General features: G+C 51.2%; 1 protein-coding gene across 6 annotated transcripts; it reads right to left on the bottom strand.

The window, feature by feature from the left end:
* Nucleotides 1-1004: 1004 nt before the first annotated feature.
* Nucleotides 1005-21495, bottom strand: TFAP2A (transcription factor AP-2 alpha). 6 transcript variants are annotated; one of them, XM_057399271.1, is made up of 8 exons: nucleotides 21288-21495; nucleotides 13312-13369; nucleotides 12935-13210; nucleotides 9931-9982; nucleotides 7888-8119; nucleotides 6786-6904; nucleotides 4339-4480; nucleotides 1005-2803 (listed from the first exon to the last, which is right to left on the bottom strand). In XM_057399271.1, the coding sequence occupies exons 1-8, from the start codon at nucleotides 21359-21361 to the stop codon at nucleotides 2515-2517; spliced, it is 1242 nt and encodes a 413-aa protein (XP_057255254.1). In that variant the 5' UTR covers nucleotides 21362-21495; the 3' UTR covers nucleotides 1005-2514. The 6 variants fall into 6 exon arrangements, with proteins under 6 accessions (XP_057255254.1, XP_057255255.1, XP_057255252.1 ...); XM_057399272.1 differs by lacking the exon at nucleotides 21288-21495 and adding an exon at nucleotides 18145-18306; XM_057399269.1 differs by having other exon boundaries at nucleotides 12935-13369; nucleotides 21288-21450.
* Nucleotides 21496-21991: the final 496 nt, after the last annotated feature.

Raw genomic sequence — 21991 nt, 5'->3', positions numbered from 1 at the left:
ACCACTTAAAGGAGACCATCTCTTTAAAATGCCTTTACATTCTGAACCACATAAACCACCCTTCCTATGATATAATCCAGCCCTATCCTGACTTCACTTACTCCCTGGGCCAAGGAAAACAGATTTGAAGTCTGCGTTCTCACGTTTTTACAGCCCATCTCCAAGATGCACACTCAATTTTATTTTTTTTTTCAAAGCAAGCTTTCCTATTTTACAACCGGTTTCCACAATAAGAAACTCCGGTTAAAAATTTCAGGCCCTTATAAACTGACACAACCACCTCCAAATGTCAACCTGTGCATTCCACTAAAACATTAACTATCAATCAGAAATAATCTGTCTCCTGCAAGATTTCACTAAAGTTCACAACCGTGAGATGATTTTGTTGGCATCAGCTACAGAGATTTTCTTTTTTGTTGAGGGGGAGGGAGCACCCAGATCTGATTCACCAGTATATAATTTTTTTCATAGAACCTAATTTTTGGTATTTGCTTGGTAACAATTCTTGTTAAAACACCTTTCTCAAAATGTTTTTTTTAAATCTCTGCTCTGCATTTGGACAACTATATGTACAAAATATTATAGGCTTGTAATTCTGCATGCTACATATGAATATAAATAAAAACCTAGAGGTCAACATAAATAAAATAAAACTTTATTTTTTTCTTTAAATAAAATTATGTTTTGGTTAAAGAAAAGATAGTGTGTCATTTTGTTAGTAGTACAGACAATTTTTTATCCAAAAGAATACATTGTGCTTTATTGTGTCATTTGTCTGAATACAGACTCAGTGGAATATCTAAATGATACCCTGCTCTGAACTCCAAGTTGAAAGTAAGTTTTTATTATACTTGAGGGAAACAATGGGTTCAGCTGCTTATTGCAAGGAGCAATTGTCAAGGGAGAGTTAAACTCAATTACTGTAACCATACTGAATAAAAAATACTGCCAAGAACAAAAATACGCCTGGGTAAAGACAGCCACTGAATAAAAAAAAATCGACATAAAGCGTATCAAATATTTATTTATCTGGGCAACAAAGGACTATGATACATTGATAGGCATGGAGACTACTGCCGGCACAACTCAATACAATACAACTATAACTGCTTCCAATATGGCCAGTGGAAATACAGGATACCAGGTGGTCCCAAATGTTTGAAGTTCTTTGGGAAGAAAAAGGGAAAAAAGAAAAAAACAAAAAAAAAAAGAGAGAAAAACAAAAGAAAAGGAAAAAGAAAAGAAAAATGAGGGGAGAAAGGAAAGAAAAGCTAAATCTTGTTTTAAAAGACAATATTAATTTATTGCTCTGATGGTGGTTTCGGGAAAAGGACAGTGGATGAAAATAACTTCTTTCATTTTCCACAACACATAAGGGTTGTAAAACCGCTAACATGTTTAAAAACCTTGCCAGGGTCCAACATCACTTTATTTTATCTTCAATGAGAAACTAAATGTCATACTAATTATATATAAAAATTCATGGGTTTTTATTTGTTCAGCTGCTTCATTGTCGCCTTTAACATGCTACAACAGGGCTAAAAATGATGAATCCCAGAGAAAAACCCCCAAAAAACCTCTGATATCTAAATAAGTACCATGAACCACATGATGAACTAAGAGGGGAAGATTTAAAACCCACTAAACAAGAGGTAAACGAGATCACCAGATAAATAAAAAAAGGCTTAAAACAGACTCACCATATTTACAATTCCCATTAAATTACACATAAATAAATATATACATACATGAACACTGATTCCCTTATATAATAACCGTGAATCGTGTTGCAATAGAAAGTTCAAGTTGGTCGCTTTACCTTGGACAGGAAAAAGTTCTACAACTGAAGATATGACATGGAACTGCTTGTGTTTTGTGTTCAAGTTTATTCACAATACTGATAAAATGTCATCAGTCCTTTTTGCCTTTCGTTTGCTGCTGCTGTTGTACTTTTTTTCACCTCTTTTTTTTATGGTTTTCATTTTTTAATATGGCTACAATCTTAACTGAAGTTTATGTAAGGGAAGGTGGTGATTCAGTCCGGTGAAGCTCATAGAATTTTTAAAGTATTGTTTATTTCTTTTTGTTAATTTTTTTTTAATTTTTAATATATTTTTAGAAAAAAAAAAAGTCCTTTTCTTTTTTGTTTTGCTTTTGTGATTTTTTTTTCCTCCTTTTGTTTTATTTAAAAAAAAAAGTTCACAAACTCAAGACAGAACTTTTTTTCCTTTGCTGGCTCCGTCCCCCTGTTCTGTTAGGCTCCAAACTGGGGTTAAAACGATGGTGGCAGCAGAGAGAGGAGGGGGAAGTTAAAAGGGAGCAAATGGAAATGTGGATGCTGGGAAGGGGTGTGGGGAGAGGGCAGAGCAGTCCTGCAGAGTCAGAGAACAGGATTGGCAGAAGGACGCTCATTCTGTTGCTGTAGCCTGGGGTGCTGGGTGCAGGGGAGAGGGAGGAGGGAAATGAATGGATCGATGGGCTATGAGGGGGAAGGGAGAGGAGTGGGGGGGATCCTCACTTTCGGTGCTTCTCCTCTTTGTCGCCGCTTTTGGTGCTGTTGTCTGTGTGGCTGTTGGGATTGTTGCTGAGGTACATTTTGTCCATGGCCTTGAGCGCCTCGGTGAGATAGTTCTGCAGGGCAGTGACGGCAGCACACACTGCCGGGCTCCCGAAGCCATGCGAGATGAGGTTGAAGTGGGTCAGGCAGCTCTGGATGCCCGGCTCCAAAATGGGGTTGGGCCGTGAGTTCCCCAGGGGAGATCGGTCCTGAGCCAGCAGGTCGGTGAACTCTTTACAGATCTGTCTGCAGCACAAATGGAGCAGAGACAGAGGGAGGGAGGGCAAGAGAGAGGGAGAGAAATGAACCATCACTGGCGGCAGCAAAGCCTGTGCATTCTCCCTGCTAGATTACACAAGCCCCTGGATCAAGGGCGCTACTGGCCCCGAGCGCACACTCGCTCTCTTGCCTCTCCCTTTCCTCTCTACACATCCTTCCCCCCAATTCTCACACCTCCCTGGCACACACAAGCCTCTCCCTTCGCCTCGTATGCGCACACAAGCTTGCACACACATCGTGCCCTGGGCCTGGCCAGCACACAGGCAAGTAAAAGGGACACAGTTACATGCACCTCCGGCATCGCAGCCCCCTGTATCCTCCCCACAAATGCATGTCCCTGCCCAGCTGGGTTTTGGAGCAGGCACAAGGTTTGAAGTTTCCCAGCATGGCAGAAGGGAGTAGATGAGGTGCAATATCCAAAGGGATTTATCTGCATCTTGGAAGACACTATTTTGGGAGAGAACTGGAGAGAGGTGAGGGCCTCTTCCTTCACAAGGCTAAAATATGCCTGTGTGTCAGGAAGTAAGAGCGAGGGCAAAGAGGGGAATTGAGGCTTTAAATTAGGGTATTCCGAGACATCTATGTATGTACATCTGCATCTCCAAATCCAAAGGGACCTTCCCACACAGGGGAAGGCTGACGCTAACTGGGGTCTGGAAATTTCCTTCCAGGGAGGTGGGAAGAGAGGATACAAGGGCACAGTGTGGAAGTTAGGTTAAACCATCCCCTCATTGCACAAACGGTTGGGGAAATAACACACCTCATAGGCAAAAGAGCTCAGAGGCTTGTTGAAACAGCTTGTATTCTAAAAACCCATGTTAATGTCTTCCAGTCATAAAGCACCTCCAATCTTCTGTCTGCATCCTATGGCACCGTGCCCTTTGGTGACACCTCCATTGGTAATTAAGGGCTACTAAACAACCCTTTTCATTTCCAGCAAACACATCAAAACTATCATTTTCTGTCTACATGTCACCTGGAAAACTAGGCAGCCCCACCAATGGCAAAGTCCGCTAGCACTTTAACTGTGTGCAGATTGGAGATGAAAATATATCTTTAATATCCCCGTATACAGTGAGTAAGAGAGACTCTTGGGCAGAAAGAACCATTGCCAATTTTAATGAACTCAGATCAGTTTAATGTGCCGGTTCTATTTTACTGTCAATGGAAAAGAAGCCTTGCCCTTCTACCTAAATTGAGAAGCTAAGTGAAAAGGCCTGGAAATTTTTTTTTCTGAAGAATTACTGCTTTTTCTTTAACTAAACATCCACCCACAATTTTCACGGCTTGCTTTCAAGGTAATCTGCACAAACTCACTTGATGGAAACCAAGCTGGGTGACAGAGCTTTCCTATAGCAGGAGGGCAAACACACCCCCTTCACCATTTGCAAAACCATCAGCCACTGGCTATGTGTCAAATGCTCACAAATAAAAGCCCCAAACCCTGGGTTGTTGCCCACCCCTCACTCCTGAGCAACACACCAAAAAGGTAAATGTCTTACTTTGTAGCTAGAAGCATGTTTTTTCTTGTGACTTGCTCGTTTGGATCGGAATGTTGTCGGTTGAGAAATTCAGCTACTGCTTTGGCAGGAAACTCTGTCTCACAAACGTACCCAAAGTCTCTAGCTAGATGTACTGCTTCTCCTGAAAAGGGAGGCATGAGCGGAGATGGGAAGGAAACACACAGCTCATCAGTACACATGGCACAGAGGCAAACATCCATTAGAAAGAAAAGTGGGCTACATTCTACTTGGGCTTTTCTTCTAAAAGGCTTGGTCCTTTTTTGCTTTGGAAAAGGTAGGGTAAGAAATACTAATCACATCTTATCTTGGAGGAGTTTTCTTTGCTTCAGTCAGGGCAATGCAAATGCGTATTTTCATTACAATCCTTACAAGTAAAAAAATTCTTGAGAGATTTCAAAGTTTACATTGAATAACAGATACTTTTAGACAGGCAGGCTCCATCCATCTCGAATACGTGCTTAGATTTACATCTCCATACCTTTACACAGTCATTTACCTACATTCATTCACAGCTATTTACTCTGGAAATGTTTGTGTGCCTCAACCACCTCTCTATACTCTTTTGCAATGCATCAATGATTAATATTGATCATAATTACTCCTAGAGCTCTTCTAAATAAAATGCATTAAACAGCTAAGTGTTTAAAATTTAACTTGATCGCATATAATTATATGTTCACCCCCAAACGATTAACCATGAGAATTTTAGGGTCATTCCACTGAGTCTGTCTGTTTTGTTGATTTTCAAATCTTTGGTTTTAATTTCCTGAACCAGTTGGTTTTTACTGCAGGGCTTCCTGCCATTAGCTCTAGCTCCGGAAGAACGCATGCGCCAATTAGAGCTTCAAAGCCTCAGTCCAGTGAGCTTGTTTCCATAAAATGGAGCGGATCATAAACAATAACAGTACTCCAGAAACTGCCTCACAGCTACAGGACTCAAAGCCCCAGCAATGTTTATACTGTCATCCCCCCAAAAATTAGCCACCATTGCTGTTATCCAGAGATGGGCCTCCAGTTTTGTTTTGGTTTACAAAAAAAAAAAATCATTCTTTTAAAGCCAAACAGAACAATAGATTGCCATAAAACCTGCTCCATATTCACTAACATCACAAATGTCAACCATCTACCAAAGCTATACTTTTTACAAAAGTTTTCCTCACATGATTTCCACTATAGCACATGGATGCGATGGCAAAGCCTTTCCAGAAACACGAAAACGGTAATTTTCATGCAGCATAAATATATTTGGGCCACTAATCCTGGTGTTTAAATAAATTGAAGCCTGGCACCACACAGCACTTCTTTCCCCATCCCTTTGAACATGAAACATCTCACAGAATGCAAAGCGACGACAAAACAAAGCAACAAATTCCCTCCTACACAAACAAACTCAGCAAACCCATGCAGCCCGGGCTGCTTAAAAGCACTTTGCAGACTGAGCTGGTCCAAAACACAGCTGAACCCATAAATGAGGGGAAAGGAGGAGGATCTATTCCCTGGCCTTCTTACTTTGTGCCAGGCTGCTTCAGCAGCAACTGCAACAGCAACTACTTCAGAACTAAATGACTGCAAACTGTTGAGCTTCCCACCTCCCGGTTACGACAGCATAGGATGATATCCCCAAGGCACTAGACATTAAGTTGCACCTTTTCTTGCCAGAGCAAAGCAGAAAGGAATGATATAGACAAGGGAACACGTGTTCTGAAAATGAGAACCAAAAGGGAGTGGGGGCTGGTGGTGGTGCAACTTTGAGGCTTTCAGGACACCATTAATTCATGGCTGAGGTCAAGGATTCCCAAATTAATTCAGGAAGTAATGGTCACGCATTTCTCAAATGCAGATGTCAGAAAACTCAAATGATTTACTTTTATGTGGCTGCAGGCAGGGAGGGAGAATAAACTTAAAGTAGCTGCAGTTTCTGACATTTAAAATTGCTTGGTTGTCCACCTGTGGCAGAATGAGTGCAGCGAAGCATTAAAGGCTCTGCTACGTGTAACTTCCAACTCAACACTCAGGGGTCTCTTAGAAGGTTGAGGCCACAACCCCCAGGAGGAGGGATCCTTCCCATGCTGCTCCCAGTGAGTTCTGCTTACTCTGGGGAGGGATGACTCACTTGAACAAGGGAGCAAAATAGGACCCTGAAAACATCTAGCTCAGAGACTTAAAAGCAAGTAAATGGTAGAGTGCAACACTAAGTTTGTAGGACTCACACAAGCCCACTTCAGGTTAAAACAAAAAGAAAGGCACACAATGAACATTTTTGTCTGGGGCACAGAAAATAACACCCTTCCAATTGCCAACAAATGGCACAGACTCTGGGCGGAAGACCCAACAAAAAACAACAAAACACACCCCAACACCCAGTCTTCTCCCATTAAACAAAAGCAACAGGCATACTTTCCAAAGGAGCCCTCATAGTCACTTACCCTCCACAAGTGACGTGAGCAATGTAACGTTAGCAGCTTTACGTCTCCCGGCTGGCAGGTTTAATCCTATTTTGTCCAGTTTCTCCCGCAGAGATCTCCCTCCGTTTTTAGACTTCGCCCTGTTCCACACAGAAAGGCATTAAGAAATGGGGCTGAAGCGGGGCACCCACTCCCACTTTGAGTCCTGGCCACAGATTGCCCCGACATCACTTTCCCATGGAGAGAAGTGAGAGGGTGGAGGAGAATAGTCATGGGGAGCTGAAGAGTGAATGCTGCTGAAAGCAGTCTCGAACATAGGGATGGGGCTTTGGGTGGCTCCATGTCTAGGGAACAGTGGCCCTCACTGAGGTCTGGATCAGCCCCCAGGTGGTGGGGGAGCCCTGACCCAAGGCAGCTATCAGAGCTTCAAGGTAACACAGACCTGGGGTAGCTTCTCCCCAGAGCCCCAGGCATTGGCCCAGGCTTTTACGGAACCTGTCTGATTTATACGCCAGCAGCCCCCACTACTGCCATTGCCATGGAGCATCACTGCATTCACATGTCCCATGTGTGGCTTTTTGGCCGAGCCAAACCAACCCAGGCTGTGGAGGTGAGAGCTGGCTTAGTTAATCCTGGATGCTACTCCCCGCTCAGGAGCTGCGTAATTGCCTGGGTGAGGCCACAGGCCCAGGACAGCAGGGTGGGGGCCCACTGGCAACCTCCTCCTCTTTCAAGGGAAAAGGGGTGATGCTGGGGTTCATCACTGTGATGGGACAGCGTGCCCGGGACACACACACACACGGGGGGGGCACAGAAGGCTGTGCGTTGCCATGGTTACAGCCCCCTCTTCTCCACTCCCCCCACCTCAGCTGGCAGCGCTGCCCTAGAGGCCGCGCACACCCCGCCCCCTAGCGGTGGGACCCGCAACCCCCCCCCCCCCCCCCCCCCCAATCAACGGCTGCCGCCCCGTGTGGACCCTCATGATCATCATCGTCATCACCATCATCAATCAACCCCCTCCTTCCTCCATCCCTTCCTCCCGCCCGGCACGGCGCAGCACGGCCCGGCGGCAGCGGGCGTTATCCACCGTCAGCCCGCCTCCCGCCGTTCCCCCGCCCCTCACCTCCGTAGCACTCCGCCCAGCAGGGAAGCGTTGAGGCACTCGGGCGGCGAGAGGCGTCTCTGCACTTCCGCCACCGTGACCTTGTACTTGGAGGTGGAGCTGAGCAGCGAGAGGCGGCCCGGCACCGAGCAGAAGACCTCGTTGGGGTTCACCACCCCGCCGAAGAGCGTGTCCTTGTTGATGGGGATGGAGGAGACGGCGTTGTTGTTAGACTTGGAGAGGGACACGGGGCCTGCAGGGAGGGAGGAGGAGGGAGGTGAGGGTCAGGAGATGGGGAAAAGGGAAGGGACGGGTCACCGCCGCCGGGAACCGGGGCCGCTCTGTGCGGCCAGCCCCGGCCCCGCACCGCCTGCGCGCACGGGGGGAGCGAGGGCAGGGCTGCGGCGGGGGCACCCTCGGCTCCCCGGGGGAGGGGAGCGGGGCAGCCCTCATCCCTCAGCACAGAAATCGGGAAGGAACGCGGCGGCCCCGCGCTACCCCGTTTCCCCCCATCCCGGAGCGGGGCACGCCGTCGAGGGGGGGGCGAGTGCTGGTTGTTAAAGCACGTCAGTACCTGCCGCGTTAGACGTCACGGGCAGGGCCGGCCCGCAGCGGGGAGCCGCCGACTGCCTTGCCCTCGACCCGTGCCGGGAGATGGGCACCGAACAGGCTCCCCCGGGAGCCGTCCCGCCCGCCCCGCCGCTTTCCCGGCGCGCAACTTTTGACGTGAGAAAACACGTAACGCAGCGGGGATCCGGCACGCTCGTGCCCCGGCTCGCGTTCTCCCCCAGATATAAAAGCCTGGTCCCTCCCCAGGGCGGGCTGTGCCGAGCCGTGCTGCCATTCGGGTTTGCGGTGCCCGCCAGCTCCGAGCGTTCGGCCGCCTTCCCGCTTCACACACAAACCCCCCCACGCCGCCCGACGCCGGTACTTTTTCGCGGGCGCAGGCAAACCAAGTGGGGGGCTCTCTCCGTTTTGGATAGATCACTTGTGACATTAATAGCTCTGGGAAGGCTAATAGATACAACAGGAGTTAAACGAACTCTTGAGATTACTAATAAAAGAGCCAATTATCATGTCGACTTGGAAAGAGCATCTCTTAAGATTTACCCCGTGCACATCTAATTTGATGTGACAAAGGCTTTGCAGCGGGGGGAGGGGGGGGGGAATATTAAACTTTGGGCTCGCAGTCTGCGCAGCGGTTAGGGAAGAGGGCGGCTCTCTGCTCGGCACCTCGCTCCAGTGGCAGCCGGGGCACCCGAATTCCAGGCGGGTGCACGGCCGTGGCACCCCTCGAAGTTGGCAGTGCCTACGCCACCAGCCCAGCGAATTTCACTCCACCAGCAGCTCCCTGCACAGGATCCAAACGTGAACCACTCGCTTTCCACTGAGACTCCCCTTTGCAAAACACCCTGTGCCACCTTCCCCAATCCTTAAGTCACCCGAAGAAGACTGGAAAAGAGAACCGAGTGGAAACACACCAGAAATATTTTGCGCGATTCTGGGACCGGCTTCCAAGCAATTCCATTCCAAGTGAAGCAAGCACACAAAGGCAACGAAAAGCAAACGGCCCGCCTGACAGACAAACACCAGTTTCCAGAAACTAGCCCCTTGCTCTCCCGCAGCCCACCTCATCACAGCCACGATTTAAATAAGAAAACCCGAAGAAGGAGGAGCAACGTTTTGTTTTCTTATTCACAGCCCGGTTTACCAAAAACGATTAAACCCCTCCGGCTGCTCAGCCAGATGAGTGGGGCAAACCAAGGAACCGAATTGTTCCCTAATGCCCTAAAATACCATCTCCGATTTTCTAGATCATCTGCTATCTCTTTTCCTCGTTAACGACAACAATAATTAAAAGACCCGGCAAACGTGGCCGCGTAAAAGGACGGATTTTAAGCCGCATCGCCCTTTTTCTTTCTCTGCCTCCAATCCCTTGGCCAACAGTACGTGCCAGAGGAAGGAGCCCGGGGCCGGGGGGTGGTGGGAGGCCGGGTAAGTCTTCCCTGCCAGCAGTCCCCGGCTTGTGATGACATGTTTGGTATGCACAAGGAAACGGCTTACCTTTCTTAATTACAGTTTGATCTGGGATGTTAATACCGGGGTCTTCTACGTGCTGTAACAGAAGGAACAGGCAGGGATATAAATGTACAACCACAACAAAAGGTGGAGGAGGGCTGGGGTGGGATGGGGTGCAGGATAAGTTGTGTCCCCCCACCCAGGGGACGGTGCAGGGAGGGAAAAAACAGGTCTTGTGGCAAGGGCAGATGGGATTTAGGAGGGATTTCCTTTATCAGGAGGAATCCTGCATCCCTCCCTGCTCTTCCCCAGTTCCCCAAGAAATAGAAATAAATGATAAATCGCCCACATGCCCCCGGGGCTTGAGCAGCCGAGGCCGACACCCGAGTGGCCTCCACAGCTTCTGCCGGCTCCCTCCTCTCTCTTCTCTCCCCTCTTTTCCCTTCCCTCCTTCTCCTGTCTTTCCTAGGAAGCAATCCCGACCCTTCCCGCCGCTGCTGCACCCATGGGAGGGAAAGCACAAAGGAGCTGTGAGTGGTGGGTTGCCAGGGGGGTCCCACGCACCCCTGGGCTCCCCCACTATTGTCCCCTCGCAGGTTCCGCCGTGGCGGCTACAGCTGGGGTTCCCGCGGCAGAGCCACGACGTGATTAGAAAGTCAAATGAAATCATGTTTTCTAATTCCAAAAAATGACAGGCAATATAATGTCTGGCTGTGTTTACAAATTAACACCACTGCTGCTGAGATAGAAGATTTCACAATCGTTACAAAACCCAGGCATTACCATTTAAAAAACTATTACTTCCTTCTCTAGTCTTTGTCCAACAATAATACTGATTCTAACATTTTCCATTCTGTCTTGGATTTATGCTCCTGTTAATTGTGCCTGATCTCAATGATTCCGGGTGGATGGTACTAAGTTGCTTTATTACAGGTTTTATTATACTCAATGCTCTCATTTGTAACTTGCCTAAAGTGCTTCTGGATTTAAGTATAATTAAATTGAGAAATGTTCAGAAATGACTACTGCTGCAGTTCTTGTGTTTTAACTATATGGGGAAATATGATCCCTTTATGCATGCACCCTAAACCCATAAAGTAAATGTAGTGTGGCATAATACTTTTATTTGTGTTATTTCTACACATATTCCATACAGGGAGGACTGTTAAGTTTAAAATCCCACAGAGATATTTATGATTAAATAATTTTCAACGTGTACTTGATTTTCTTAAATATTTAGTGGTCGTTTTTATTAAAGGTTAACTGTTGCAGCAATGGAAAAATTCAAAAACGACCCTTTCCTGACCCAGATTTCAGTAAAGGGTTTTTTTCCTTTTTTTTTAAATAACTAGACAAAATACTATTTAAAGATACATCCTCTTATTTTTATGCCTTCCCTCATTGCGGCCTGCTGATTCAGTTTTACAGAAAAAAAAAAAAAAAAAAATGTCTGGGCTGCTTTAAGGATTTAAACCAGATGGCATTTGGTTTTCCCGAAGTATAGCAATGCTATTAATTCATAGAACTGCAGAGAGAGGAGGCTTCCCAAGTCAGCCCACTGCCACGGAGCACCACGGAGGAGAGGGAGAATCCAAGAGAACATTTTAGATGATGTTCCTCCTTACAGCAATCAGGGGTTTGCAGTCAACAAATTACTTTATTCTTACTATTACCTCCACGTTATTTTATATCAGGTTTAGAGAATTGACCCGCTTTTAACGGATTCAGATTGCTGCTTAAATCCTCCACTTTGGGAAACGTATGAGTTTATTGCAAAACTGCTAAACATAACCAGCAATTTTCTGTGGCTAATTTAGCCAGATGAGGGCTGTAATAAATTCACTATTTTGCCCAAGTATAATTTACAAAAGATTTCAAAATGACCCCCCAAAATAGGTAAGCTCATCTGAACATTATCCTTGCAACACGAAGCTGTACTCATTAAACTGTCAGCAAATATATTATTGCAATATTTGATCCTGTAATTTGGGATGGCATTTCAGCAAAAATCACATCCAGATACCACACTTCCCTCCCTCCCTCTTTCCTCCTGCAAGTCGAGCAGCTTCAGCCCCTCAGCAAGAGCTCTGTGGGATTTGATATATTTATTGCCATATTCTAATTCCATTTTCAGGGAGAAACCCAGAAAGATGAACTTTGATCGGGACCCATCATATTGCATCAGGCCATTTGCCTAACTGAACAATAGCCCTGGCTTGCTTTGTAAATAGTCTGTGTGATAATGTCATGCTTAATTAGAAATCATTTTTTAAATCTGTATTTATCGATAACAGAATTAGGTCCCCCAAATAATGCATCCTCCAATGGACTCCCAACGTTTAATTTAATATAGGGTGTAGCAGGTCTGGCTCGAATTTGATAACCTATAGCTAATGATTTATGAGGTCATCCCATCACACCGCTGCTAAAAGAAGGCGGCAGCATTTTAGTATACCTCATCCCTGATTTGTCAATTAATTCCTTTAGAGAAGAGGACTGCCCGTACTCTGTCACAATTTAGGATGGGGTTATCCCGTATGCCAATTCTGTAATCACAGGACACCGATTTTCCCTTCTTAGTCCACTTTCACCCACATTTTTTTTTCTTTTTTTCTTTCCTTCCCCCTTTCCGTTTGCCTGGGAGGACATTTAATGAGATCTCGTGTTTCAGATCCGTGTTTTTCCCAAGGCAGTGAGAAATCCCCAAATGCACGGCCCTGTGGTGATATTATATATTCTTCCAATCGTAACAGCTTATTGTCATTGAGAAGGAAAGATATTGTTAACGATGACAGTAATTTGATTTATTTATATTTTAGCGGGCGCTTTAGCAAGGAGGCATCGCACAGGGACAGGCTGGGAGAGCCTATTGTTCTAGGTGGGGGCTTCGCCTTTCCCTGGAGGGCGGGGGGCTGTGGGGGTGTCTCTTCTTCCCTCCCTCTTCTCTTCTTGGGGGGGGGCCCCCTCCCTCCCCCCGAAGTTGTGTTCCTGCGGGGTCGGGGGACAGGGGAGAGGCGCAGCGGGCACTGGGGCTGTATCATTTGCTTACCGGCACATCCTCGATGGCGTGGGGAATGGAGTGGAGGGGCAGGTCGGCCAGCCCGGAGCCCAGCCCGTGCGGGGCGTGCAGCAGGTCGTCATGCCGCCGGTAGTCCCTGCGTGGGTCCAGCCCCGAGAGCTGGTGGGGCAATCCCCGGTGCGTGTGGAGCAGCCCCGTCTCCTGGCTCTGCCTCTGTCCCGGCCATCCCGGGTGCTGGGGCTGCGGCTGGGCATGGAGGGGGTTGAGGCTGTAGGGGTCGTTCACGTGGGAGTAGGGGTCCTGAGACTGGGGGTAGATGGGCTGGTAAGGCGGAGGGAAGTAGGGGGGCTGGAAGTCGGCGTTGGGGGTGTGGGAGAGCGGAGGGGCGCTGGTGTAGGGAGACTGACCCACGGTCCCCAACTGGGGTAGCCGGGCTGTCCCGTTGCTGGTACTGTCGTGGCGCTCCTGGGGGGAAGGGGGGGTGACGAAGGGGGGTGGGAGTGGGGGGGGCGGAGGAAGAGGGGGAGGGGGAGAAAAGAAAAACAAAGATCATATCAAACTGTTTCTTCCCAAAATCGCCTTGCAAATTTTTACCTATCAGGCAAAGATGGACAATTCATCCGCTCCGAGGCGGAGAACAGCATATCTGGGGTTTCTGTGCCTCTGATTTCCCTTTGCACGCAATTAAGAAGCAGTCTCGCTTTTTAAATAATAATAATAATTAATAATAATAATAAAATACCGGCAACAACGATAGCAGTAGTAATAGCAATAATTATAACAGAACTGCTCATAATATTGCGGCGATACAGCGTGAACTCCCGATTGGGCCCCGGCTTTTCAGGAGCAGGTATTTCCCACAAATAAAAAAGAATAATCCATAAGCCGGCATTATTAAAATAATAATTCTCCCACGACCCGAAACCCTCCCACTGGCTCAGGGCAGAACCGAGACAAAATACCCTGGCTGGGATTACCGGTAACGCATCCCAGGGAAACCCTGGAAAATCCGAGACCACTGCCATTTTGTTACTAGAAGACGCCAAAATAGGCTCTAAACAAACTGGTCGTTCCCCCCGCGGGTTTTACCCATGTTTCAGGGCGAAGGTACGGCCCCGGGTCCCCACCGACGGGTAGAGCCGCCACAGTGCCCAGCCGAGCTCCCCGCTCGCCAGAGGGCCATTTGGGAGCAGAGAGAACTGCGGCGGCGGCGGCCGGGGCAGCGGAGGAATGCGCCGGGCAGCCGGGGTGGGAGCTGCCCTCCAGCCCCACCGCCCCGGGCCGCAACCGGCAAGCGGCACAGAAATGCGCCCGGGCGCTTCGGCACGGCTCTGCCGGCTCCCGCAGCCGGGCAGAACAGCCCCCAGGTATGTCCGGGGAAAAAGGCATGTCCTCCTCCTCTGAGGAGAAGGGTAAAGGGGAAAAAAAAACATGATCCTGAAAAAGGGAAACGAGAAAGCTGAAAATATCCCGTTTGCAGGTGGCAAGGTGAGGAAATGGAAACGGTAGGGTACAAGGAAAGCTTTTTGCCGTTCGCTCGAAGCAGGCAAAAAAAAAAGAAAAAGAAAAAGGAAAAGACAAAATTAAATTAGGAGAAAAAAAAAGAGAGAATAAGAAAAAAAAAGGGGGGGTAAACCAACGAATTTATAAAAAATAAGGAAATGAAAGGAAGAAAAATGAATGAAGGAAAAAAAAGCCCTCTCCGGAAAGCTGCGTGCGAAACCCCGACCGCCACCGCCGACAACAATAGCAAGACCCAGCGCACACCGAACCCCCTCCGAGAGAAACGCGAAGCAACTCACCATAGCCGAAAAACTGTGCACTAACATCTGCGAAGAGTCGGGGGTTACAAGTCAAGGTAGAAAAAAAGCCAAAACCAAAACCCCAGAAGAGGCAGAGGAAAGGGACCGGCGGAGAGCGCAGCCCCCGGCGGAACCCCGCGGGCGCGGCGCGGAGGGAGCGCGGCCGGAGCCCGGCGCTAGGCGCGGGCGGCAGGACCAGGACGCCGGGGCTGCTCCTGCACCACGGGCACGCCACTATAATCCATCAGAACTTGCACCGATCTCTGCTGCCCTTCATCGGGTGTTGCCAAGGCGAGCTCTCTATCCTGGCGTGGTGTGAGGAGTCAAAGTTGGTTGTTTTGTTTTTTTTTTTTTCTTTTTTTTTTTTTTTTTGTTTGTTTTGCGTTTTTTTTTTTTGCCTTTTTTTTGTTTGTTTTTAGCGTTTGTGTGTTTGTTTCTTAATCCTTTTTTTTTTCCTTTTTTTTTTCCCCCCCTTCTGTCTCTTTTTCTCCTTTGACTTAGGCTGCTGCTTCACTTGAGCTCCTAATAACAGATCTGCTGCCTTCCTGGAGACTCCTAATAGCAGATATTCATGACTATTAATATTACACGAACACTTAATAAGGGAAGAATGGCTGGAAATCGAGCGTGAAGCGAGAAGGCAACTCAAGGCAGAGCCTGTTCTAAATGACGTCCATTGAATGAAGAATCAGTGTATCTAATCAGAGATGGGGGAGAGGGAGAGAGAGAGAGAGACAAAAAGGGAGAGAGAGGGAGCGGGAGAGAGAGAGGGGGCACATGCTGCTGCGTCTGACGAATCACAGGGAAGGGGCAACATTTTAAAAGGTTGCAGGGCATGCAAAAGTGAAAGAGAAAGAGATCCGGAGAGAGAGGGTGGGAGCCAGGAGGGGGGTGCAGGGGGGTGGGGTGCGAGCAGAAGGAGAGAGGGGAGGGGGCGCGGGATCACCCCTTCCTCCCCTTCGCTTCTCTTCCCCTCCCCTCAATTCCTCTCCCCCCACCGCCGTCGCCTCCTCCCCGTGCCCCAAGCCCCGCTGTCCTTTGCAAGCGCACCTCGGGCTGCGGCTGCTGCGCGTAGCCGGCCTCAAAGCCCAGGGAGAAGAGCGGCTGCTGGCTCCCCGCTTGGCTCTTGCCGCTTTCGGCCGCGCCACCGCCTTTGCGCGGAGTGGGCTCCACGGGGCCGCCCCCCGCCGCCGCCGCCCCGTCCATGCCTCGACGGCGCCCCGCCGAGGGGCTCCCCGCGCCGCTGCCCCCGCGGCGGCCGCCCCGCGCCGCCGAGCCGGCTCGCCTCCGTGCCCCGCGTCCCGGAAACCGGCTGGGAAAGTTTTTTTGGGTGTCTCCCCTTCTGGGTGTCAGTCCTCCTCCTCCTCCTCCTCTTCTTCCTCCGATTCGAGCCCAGCGCCGAGGCCGGCGGGCGCCCAGGGCGGGGGGGCTGGGGAGCCCAAGGAGCATCCGCCGGGCTCCCCGCGGCCCCCCTCTCGGAGGATCCGGGAAAAGACGGGGGGAAAAGGCAGGAGGCGGTGAGGCGGGGAGGGAAGGGAATGAGGGCGGGAGGGACGCCAGCGGGAGAGGGAGCCGGGAAAAGAGGCAAGGCGAGCGCTTCTCCCGGCCCAGACAAGCCGGGGCTCCGGCGCAACCCGTCGGACTGGCTGTGCAACTCCCAAACAACTCCCTCAAACAGGCACCGCTCCTCCTCGCCGCCGCTGCTGCCCCACCGCAGCCGCCGCGCCGCCGCCGCCCGGCCCCGCGCTCCGCCCGCCTGCTCCGGCCCCCGGGGCTGAGCGCGGCTGGCCGGGCTTCACTCCACTCCTTCCTCTTTTTTTTCCCCCTTCTTTCCCTTTTAAAGGCAGGTCCTACCCCCCGTCAGGGCACAGTCACCCTCTTTTCCATCCCCTCTGCAAGTCACCTCGCCGCCGCTCCGAGCAGAACGCCGAGCGGTACCGCGCCCTCCCGCACAACAGCCCGCGGGCTCCGGCGGAGCAACCGCTGCTCCCGCCGCGCTGGGGAGCACCTCGGTGCAAAGTCCCGTTAGCGCAAGGCAACAAAAAGCCATTGGCGATGATATCCATAAGCTCGCACGTGTGCACACTTCAACACCGAGCCTGGGGGACGAAGGGGGAGAAAGACACTCTTTCCTTCCGAAATCCAGCTGAACAATATCTATACATACATATACATATATATTTCGTCCCTGTTTAAAATAAATAAATAAATAAAACCAGACCCCTGACACTTCGTTCCTAGAAATCAAGCATCCGCCAGCGAGTGCATCTAAGACCTCGGCTTCCTCACCGGGAGACATCTTTATCTCAAACTCCTCTATCCGGGACTAAACCGCATCATTTAGTTGCCGGCGAGCCTGGCCGGACCTCCATCCCTTCCCTAAGCTCCACCGCCCGAAGCAGCGGCAGGGTCGGGTGGGATCACGGCTCCCCATTTTGCCCGTCGGCAGGGCTCCGCCGAGGCTGGGGGCACCTTTCGGCACGGGTCACGACCACATAACTGCGTTCATTTGCAAAGTGGAGTCCTTTATTGGGCGGTGTAAACGCGCTGCACAGGCAACTTTTGCGAAACGGGTGACAATGATATTCGTTGGTTTGAGACTAGGCATGAGTCCTGGACATCGCTCTTCTTTTTCCTCCTCTTCTTCTTTTTGCCAGAGTAAAAGAATCTCCCCTCTTTCTAAATATATGGATGCACACACAAACACACTGAGAGATGCATGCACACAATCGGTGCTGAACGGCTCCAAAACCAAATCAGGTGGATTTAATTTTTTTCCTTTTAATTTTCCACTTTGAAAAATATTATTTCTTAAACTCGTGGGAGTGTGGCCCTGAAAATTGGAGGGTTGGGGAAAACCGTTCCCAACCTTGGGATTTCAGTTCAGCAGCTGACCCCTGAAAAATCTGTGCAGCTCGGTATAATCGGCATGCCGCTACATCCAAAAGACTGAATTGAAGCGTCGATGCTGAGCCGATTTATTGGGATGTCTCGGGTACCTGGCGTGTAGGAATAATTCTCTTCCCTTTGTCTCTTTGCCCTTTCATTCATTCATTCATTCATTCATTAGTCCATTCATTCAGCTAGCCATCCACCTATCCATCCACCCATCCATCCATCCATCCATCCATCCATCCATCCATCCATCCGGATGAGTGTAGCATCCTAGAGCCTTATCTACAGAAGATCTACCTATAGCCCAGACTGATGCTGGATCCTGCTTGCCTTTCCTCATACATTTCCGAGAAAGCCGGCTTTCAACAAGCCCCGAAGTTCCTGGGGAAGGACCCCAGCCTCTCTCCAGCTGCAGGACTGCAAGGAAGCCTGGCGAAGGAGCAGAAGTTTTCCTAAACGAAATTGGGAGACGGAGGGATGCTGCAAGCTCCCGCTTGCAGCTGCGGTACCGGGGCTGTACCCCGGCCGGAGTGAAGCGCTTACCTCACATTCCTCATACTTGATATTATCCGTCAGTTTCCAAAGCATTTTCATGGATTGGCGTGAGAGACAGAGGGAGAGGGTTTGGTTCTGCCTTTCCCTGCGGTGGCGGCGTGGGGAGCGCGGCTGGCGCAGGCTGCGCAGCGCTCCCGTCCGCGCTCGGAGATCTCCCTCTAATGGTGGAAACTTTTCCCTTTTCCAGCTCTTTACCCACAACCTAATCGCCTCATTAGCATATCAACAACAGTCCAATTGCTCGCCAGCACAACAACCTGCAGCGATGGACACAGGTAGCAAGGACCCACGAGCAAAAGGGGGGGGGGGACACAAAACAAAAAACCCACCCAAAAACAACAATAAAAAGAAAAAAGAAAGGAAACATAATAATAAAAAAGAGACATAATAATAATAAAATGCTTTCTCCAAACCGCCGAGCCCCTGCACAGGGGGTAGCTGGCCCTGTCTGTATCCCTGCCTGCGGGCGAGCAGGGCTCTCCGGCCTCGGCTCTCCCCGCTCCCCTGGCTCCCAGGGAGGATGGGAGGAAAGCGGCCGAAGAGGTGACCGTCCCTTCATCTGTAGAGTTTGGGGCTAGCCATGAGCCATCCCCTGACTTACTTCCCCCCTCACCCCTCTTTTCTTTTCCCCAGGGATTTTAAAGAAACCAAAGCGAGGAGAAACGAGACTCGGGTCCTGCTCTAACGAGGTTATTGTCTGCGAAGGCTCCTGTTGCCTTCTGGATGTGATCTTTTAGGTGGCTATTTGAAAAGCTTCTTTCATTTGCAAAGTATTTGGTTCCTCTCGGATCTGTTGGCTATTGGTCTTAAAGAAAAAAAAGGTAACCGAACAAACCCAGCATAACCTCCCAGATAGAAGTGGGCGAGCGGTAATGTGAATGCAGCAGGAGTCAGAAAGTCTATTGCAAGCACTTGAGCAAAGGGACAAAACAATTACCATAAAAAAAACTTCGGTACTTTCTTAGGTGGAGCACTTCGTTTGCTTAACAATGTACCCCTAAAAGGGCGCTCAGCCCGCTCTCCCGGGGGGCTGCTCTTCCACCCTTCTCCTTTACGTCCTCGGGTGCCCAGCCTGTATCCATCCACCGAAAGGCTTCGTTTTCCCTTCTCTCCGATCCATCGCAGCTTCTAACGGGGACCGAGGCATCCGCCTCTCCCTGAGCCTGGCTCCCCGGGCACTCCACGGAGGGGAACATCCCCACGGAAAGGGGAGGCAAAGCACCTGGCTGCCCTGCTGCTCCTCCAAACTTCCCTCTGCCAGCCGCAGAACCTGGCAGCCTGAGGGCCAGCGGGACCCTGCCGGCCCCTCCGCCCAGGGAATAACGCACTGCTTCCAGCAGCCAACAGCCCCTCCGCTCCGTGGGGAGCCACGGCGGAGCCGGAGGGGGGGGGGGGGCGGGACACGCGTCCCAGCGCCGGGAAGGTCGGGAAAGCCTGCAGGCTCCGGGCCTGCTCCTCCAAACGCACACATCCACATCCCCCAAACGGATTGTTTTTTTTTTTTTCTTTTATTCTTTTTCCCCTTGCCCCCCTCCTCCTCCCCCGACGTTCTTTTTCACTAGAGCTTTTGTCTGCAAGTGGCAGGAGAGTAAATTGTTGTTTTTACTCCCATTGAGCTTCAAATGGAACAGGCAGATTAAGCCTAGTTAATGCCCCCGGGGGGGGGGGGGAAGATGAGAATAAGAGGAGGGGCGGCAGATAACGAAGGGGCCCATCGCCCCTTAGTGCCAACAAGTCGGAGCCGGAGAAACCTCCCACCCGCGGCCGTTCTGAACTCCCGTGGGCCAAAGGCCTGCCCCTTCTTTCTGCCAGCCCCGGTGTGCAGGGGTATAGGGCGGCTTCCCCAGGAGAACCTCACTGGGACACGGCTCCTGCTGTCCTCTCACCGTGTCTGCCCGGAGGGGACCCTCCGCCAGGCACGGGGGGTGCAGTGGGTCAGAGGAGGCCGCAGTACAGGGGAGCTGGAGCACGGACAGCCGGGGCTGTAAGGAAAAGTCGGAATAAATTTCAAGGTAGATAGACTGTAAGTGCGAGTTGTCTTCAGTAAAAAATAAAAAAATAAAAAAATTAAAATGCTCTTTTGATCACTTTTCCACACCAACCTGATGAAAAGCGGTCAGTTCTAAGTGTAAAAAATGATAAATTAAAAATAAGTCTTTATTTACTTCATTCTCTCCCTCCTTTTTTTTTTTTTTTGTTCTGCAGACTTCCCGCTACTCTAAACAAAAATTAAATAAGACAAAGCGAAGAAAGACTTAGCCGAGAGATCTGAACGGCGAGGAGCAGAAAAAACATCTAGGATCACATCTTTAGCTGGCATGTCCAGAAAAAAAAAACCGAACAAAACGGTCGTTCTCGATAATACGAGCGCGGGTGTTTGAACAGGACGGTTCTTCTTCCCCTGTATTAGCCGGCAAACAGCTGCGGTTCGGCCCGAGGGGACAGACACGAAGCCGCTGCAGGGATTTCCCACTGTCTCCCGGTTTGGGAGCCGCCGCAGCTCCACGCGTGTCTACTCGCCCGCGGGACCAGCACGGCAGGGCCGGGTCCGTGTTTCTCCCCCTGGGTGCTGCTTTTCCCTCCAGCTCACCCCGCGGGACTGCTTTCCAGGGGCGCACCCGCCGCGTCTGCACCCGGGTGGGAGCCGGCAGCGCCCTTCATTCGCGGGAAGGGCTCGGGTGGGAGCTCACGGCGATGTTTCAACCTCCGCAGCTCGGGCTCCGGGCTCTGCCCGCGATGAAGTCCACCGCGCTCCGGGGCAGCCCCAGGCCCCGCGGCAGGACGGCGGCCGCCGCCGGCCCCGGCCGGATGGACGGGCGGGCACACGCCGCCTTTCCCCGGCCCACGCTGCCGGACAGCTCAGGCCCGGGCCGCGCCGGCCCCAGCGGCGACGGTGGAGCAACTCTCGTCCCTCCCGGCCACGGTCTCTGTCCCGGCCCGCCGCTCTCTACCTGTTGCGACCGGGTCCCGCCGGTGGCCTGGGGCAGCTCCCAGCACAAGCAGCCGCATAATCGCCAACTCCGGCGTCAGGTTTGTCCCGGTCCCTGCTAGCCCGTCACCTTTCCCGCTGCAGCACTGCCTCCCGTCCCAAAATAACAATAACCACCCCCAGGGCAGGAGGGTCGCCTTACCTGCCAGTCCCCCATTTTGGCAAGGATAGACATCCTGGGTGCGGACTCCGGATCCCCAGGCCCCTGCTGGTCATGGACTGCGAGGTCAAGCCACCCGCCCGGGACGCCTGTGGGTAAACCCTTCCCTTACCTGCTCTAGGACTCTCTCACCTGGCCATAAAGAGCTGGGTGCTCCCTACCCGCGCCTGCGCGCTGCTCCCGCGCTGCTTGCGCGCTGCCCCCCGCCGTCGCACTCCCATGGCGCCCTCCCGGCCCCGCGGCCCCCCTGGGGTGCATCTCCACCAGCCCCCCGGGACCCACCGGGCATGTCCCGGCCGCGCTGCAGCCGCCCGCTCCTCTGTCCTCTGCGCTGCTCCCCCAGAACAGAGCCGGGGGGGGGGGGGGGGGGGGGTGTCTGCGAGCCCCGGTGCCTGCGGCCGGGGTGGGGACGGGCGAGCCCCCCGCCTTCCCCAGGGGGGTGCTGGGTTTCCTTGGGGTAGGTTGCCAGCGAGTGAGTGCTTGTAGTAGTAATAGTAATAATAGTCGTAAGAATAATGATAGCAGTAACAACCCCAAAAGGCAAAGCAGCGGGGGAGCTGAACTTGCCCAAGGGGGTAACGGGGGAGCTGCAAGTGGCTGGGGCAGCCCAGGGGGAAGCAAAGGGACCCCCAAAATGCAGACGGTGCTCTGCTGGGGGCAGGCAGCAGCGGCCGGGGGGATGTGGG

The sequence above is a fragment of the Pezoporus wallicus genome, unplaced genomic scaffold (genome assembly GCF_028554395.1).
Source record: "Pezoporus wallicus isolate ANWC-B61680 ecotype Strahan unplaced genomic scaffold, APGP_CSIRO_Pwel_v1 contig_818, whole genome shotgun sequence".
Lineage (NCBI taxonomy): Eukaryota > Metazoa > Chordata > Aves > Psittaciformes > Psittacidae > Pezoporus > Pezoporus wallicus.
Note: the sequence above shows the minus strand (reverse complement) of the source record. Positions and strands in the feature narration are given on the sequence as shown.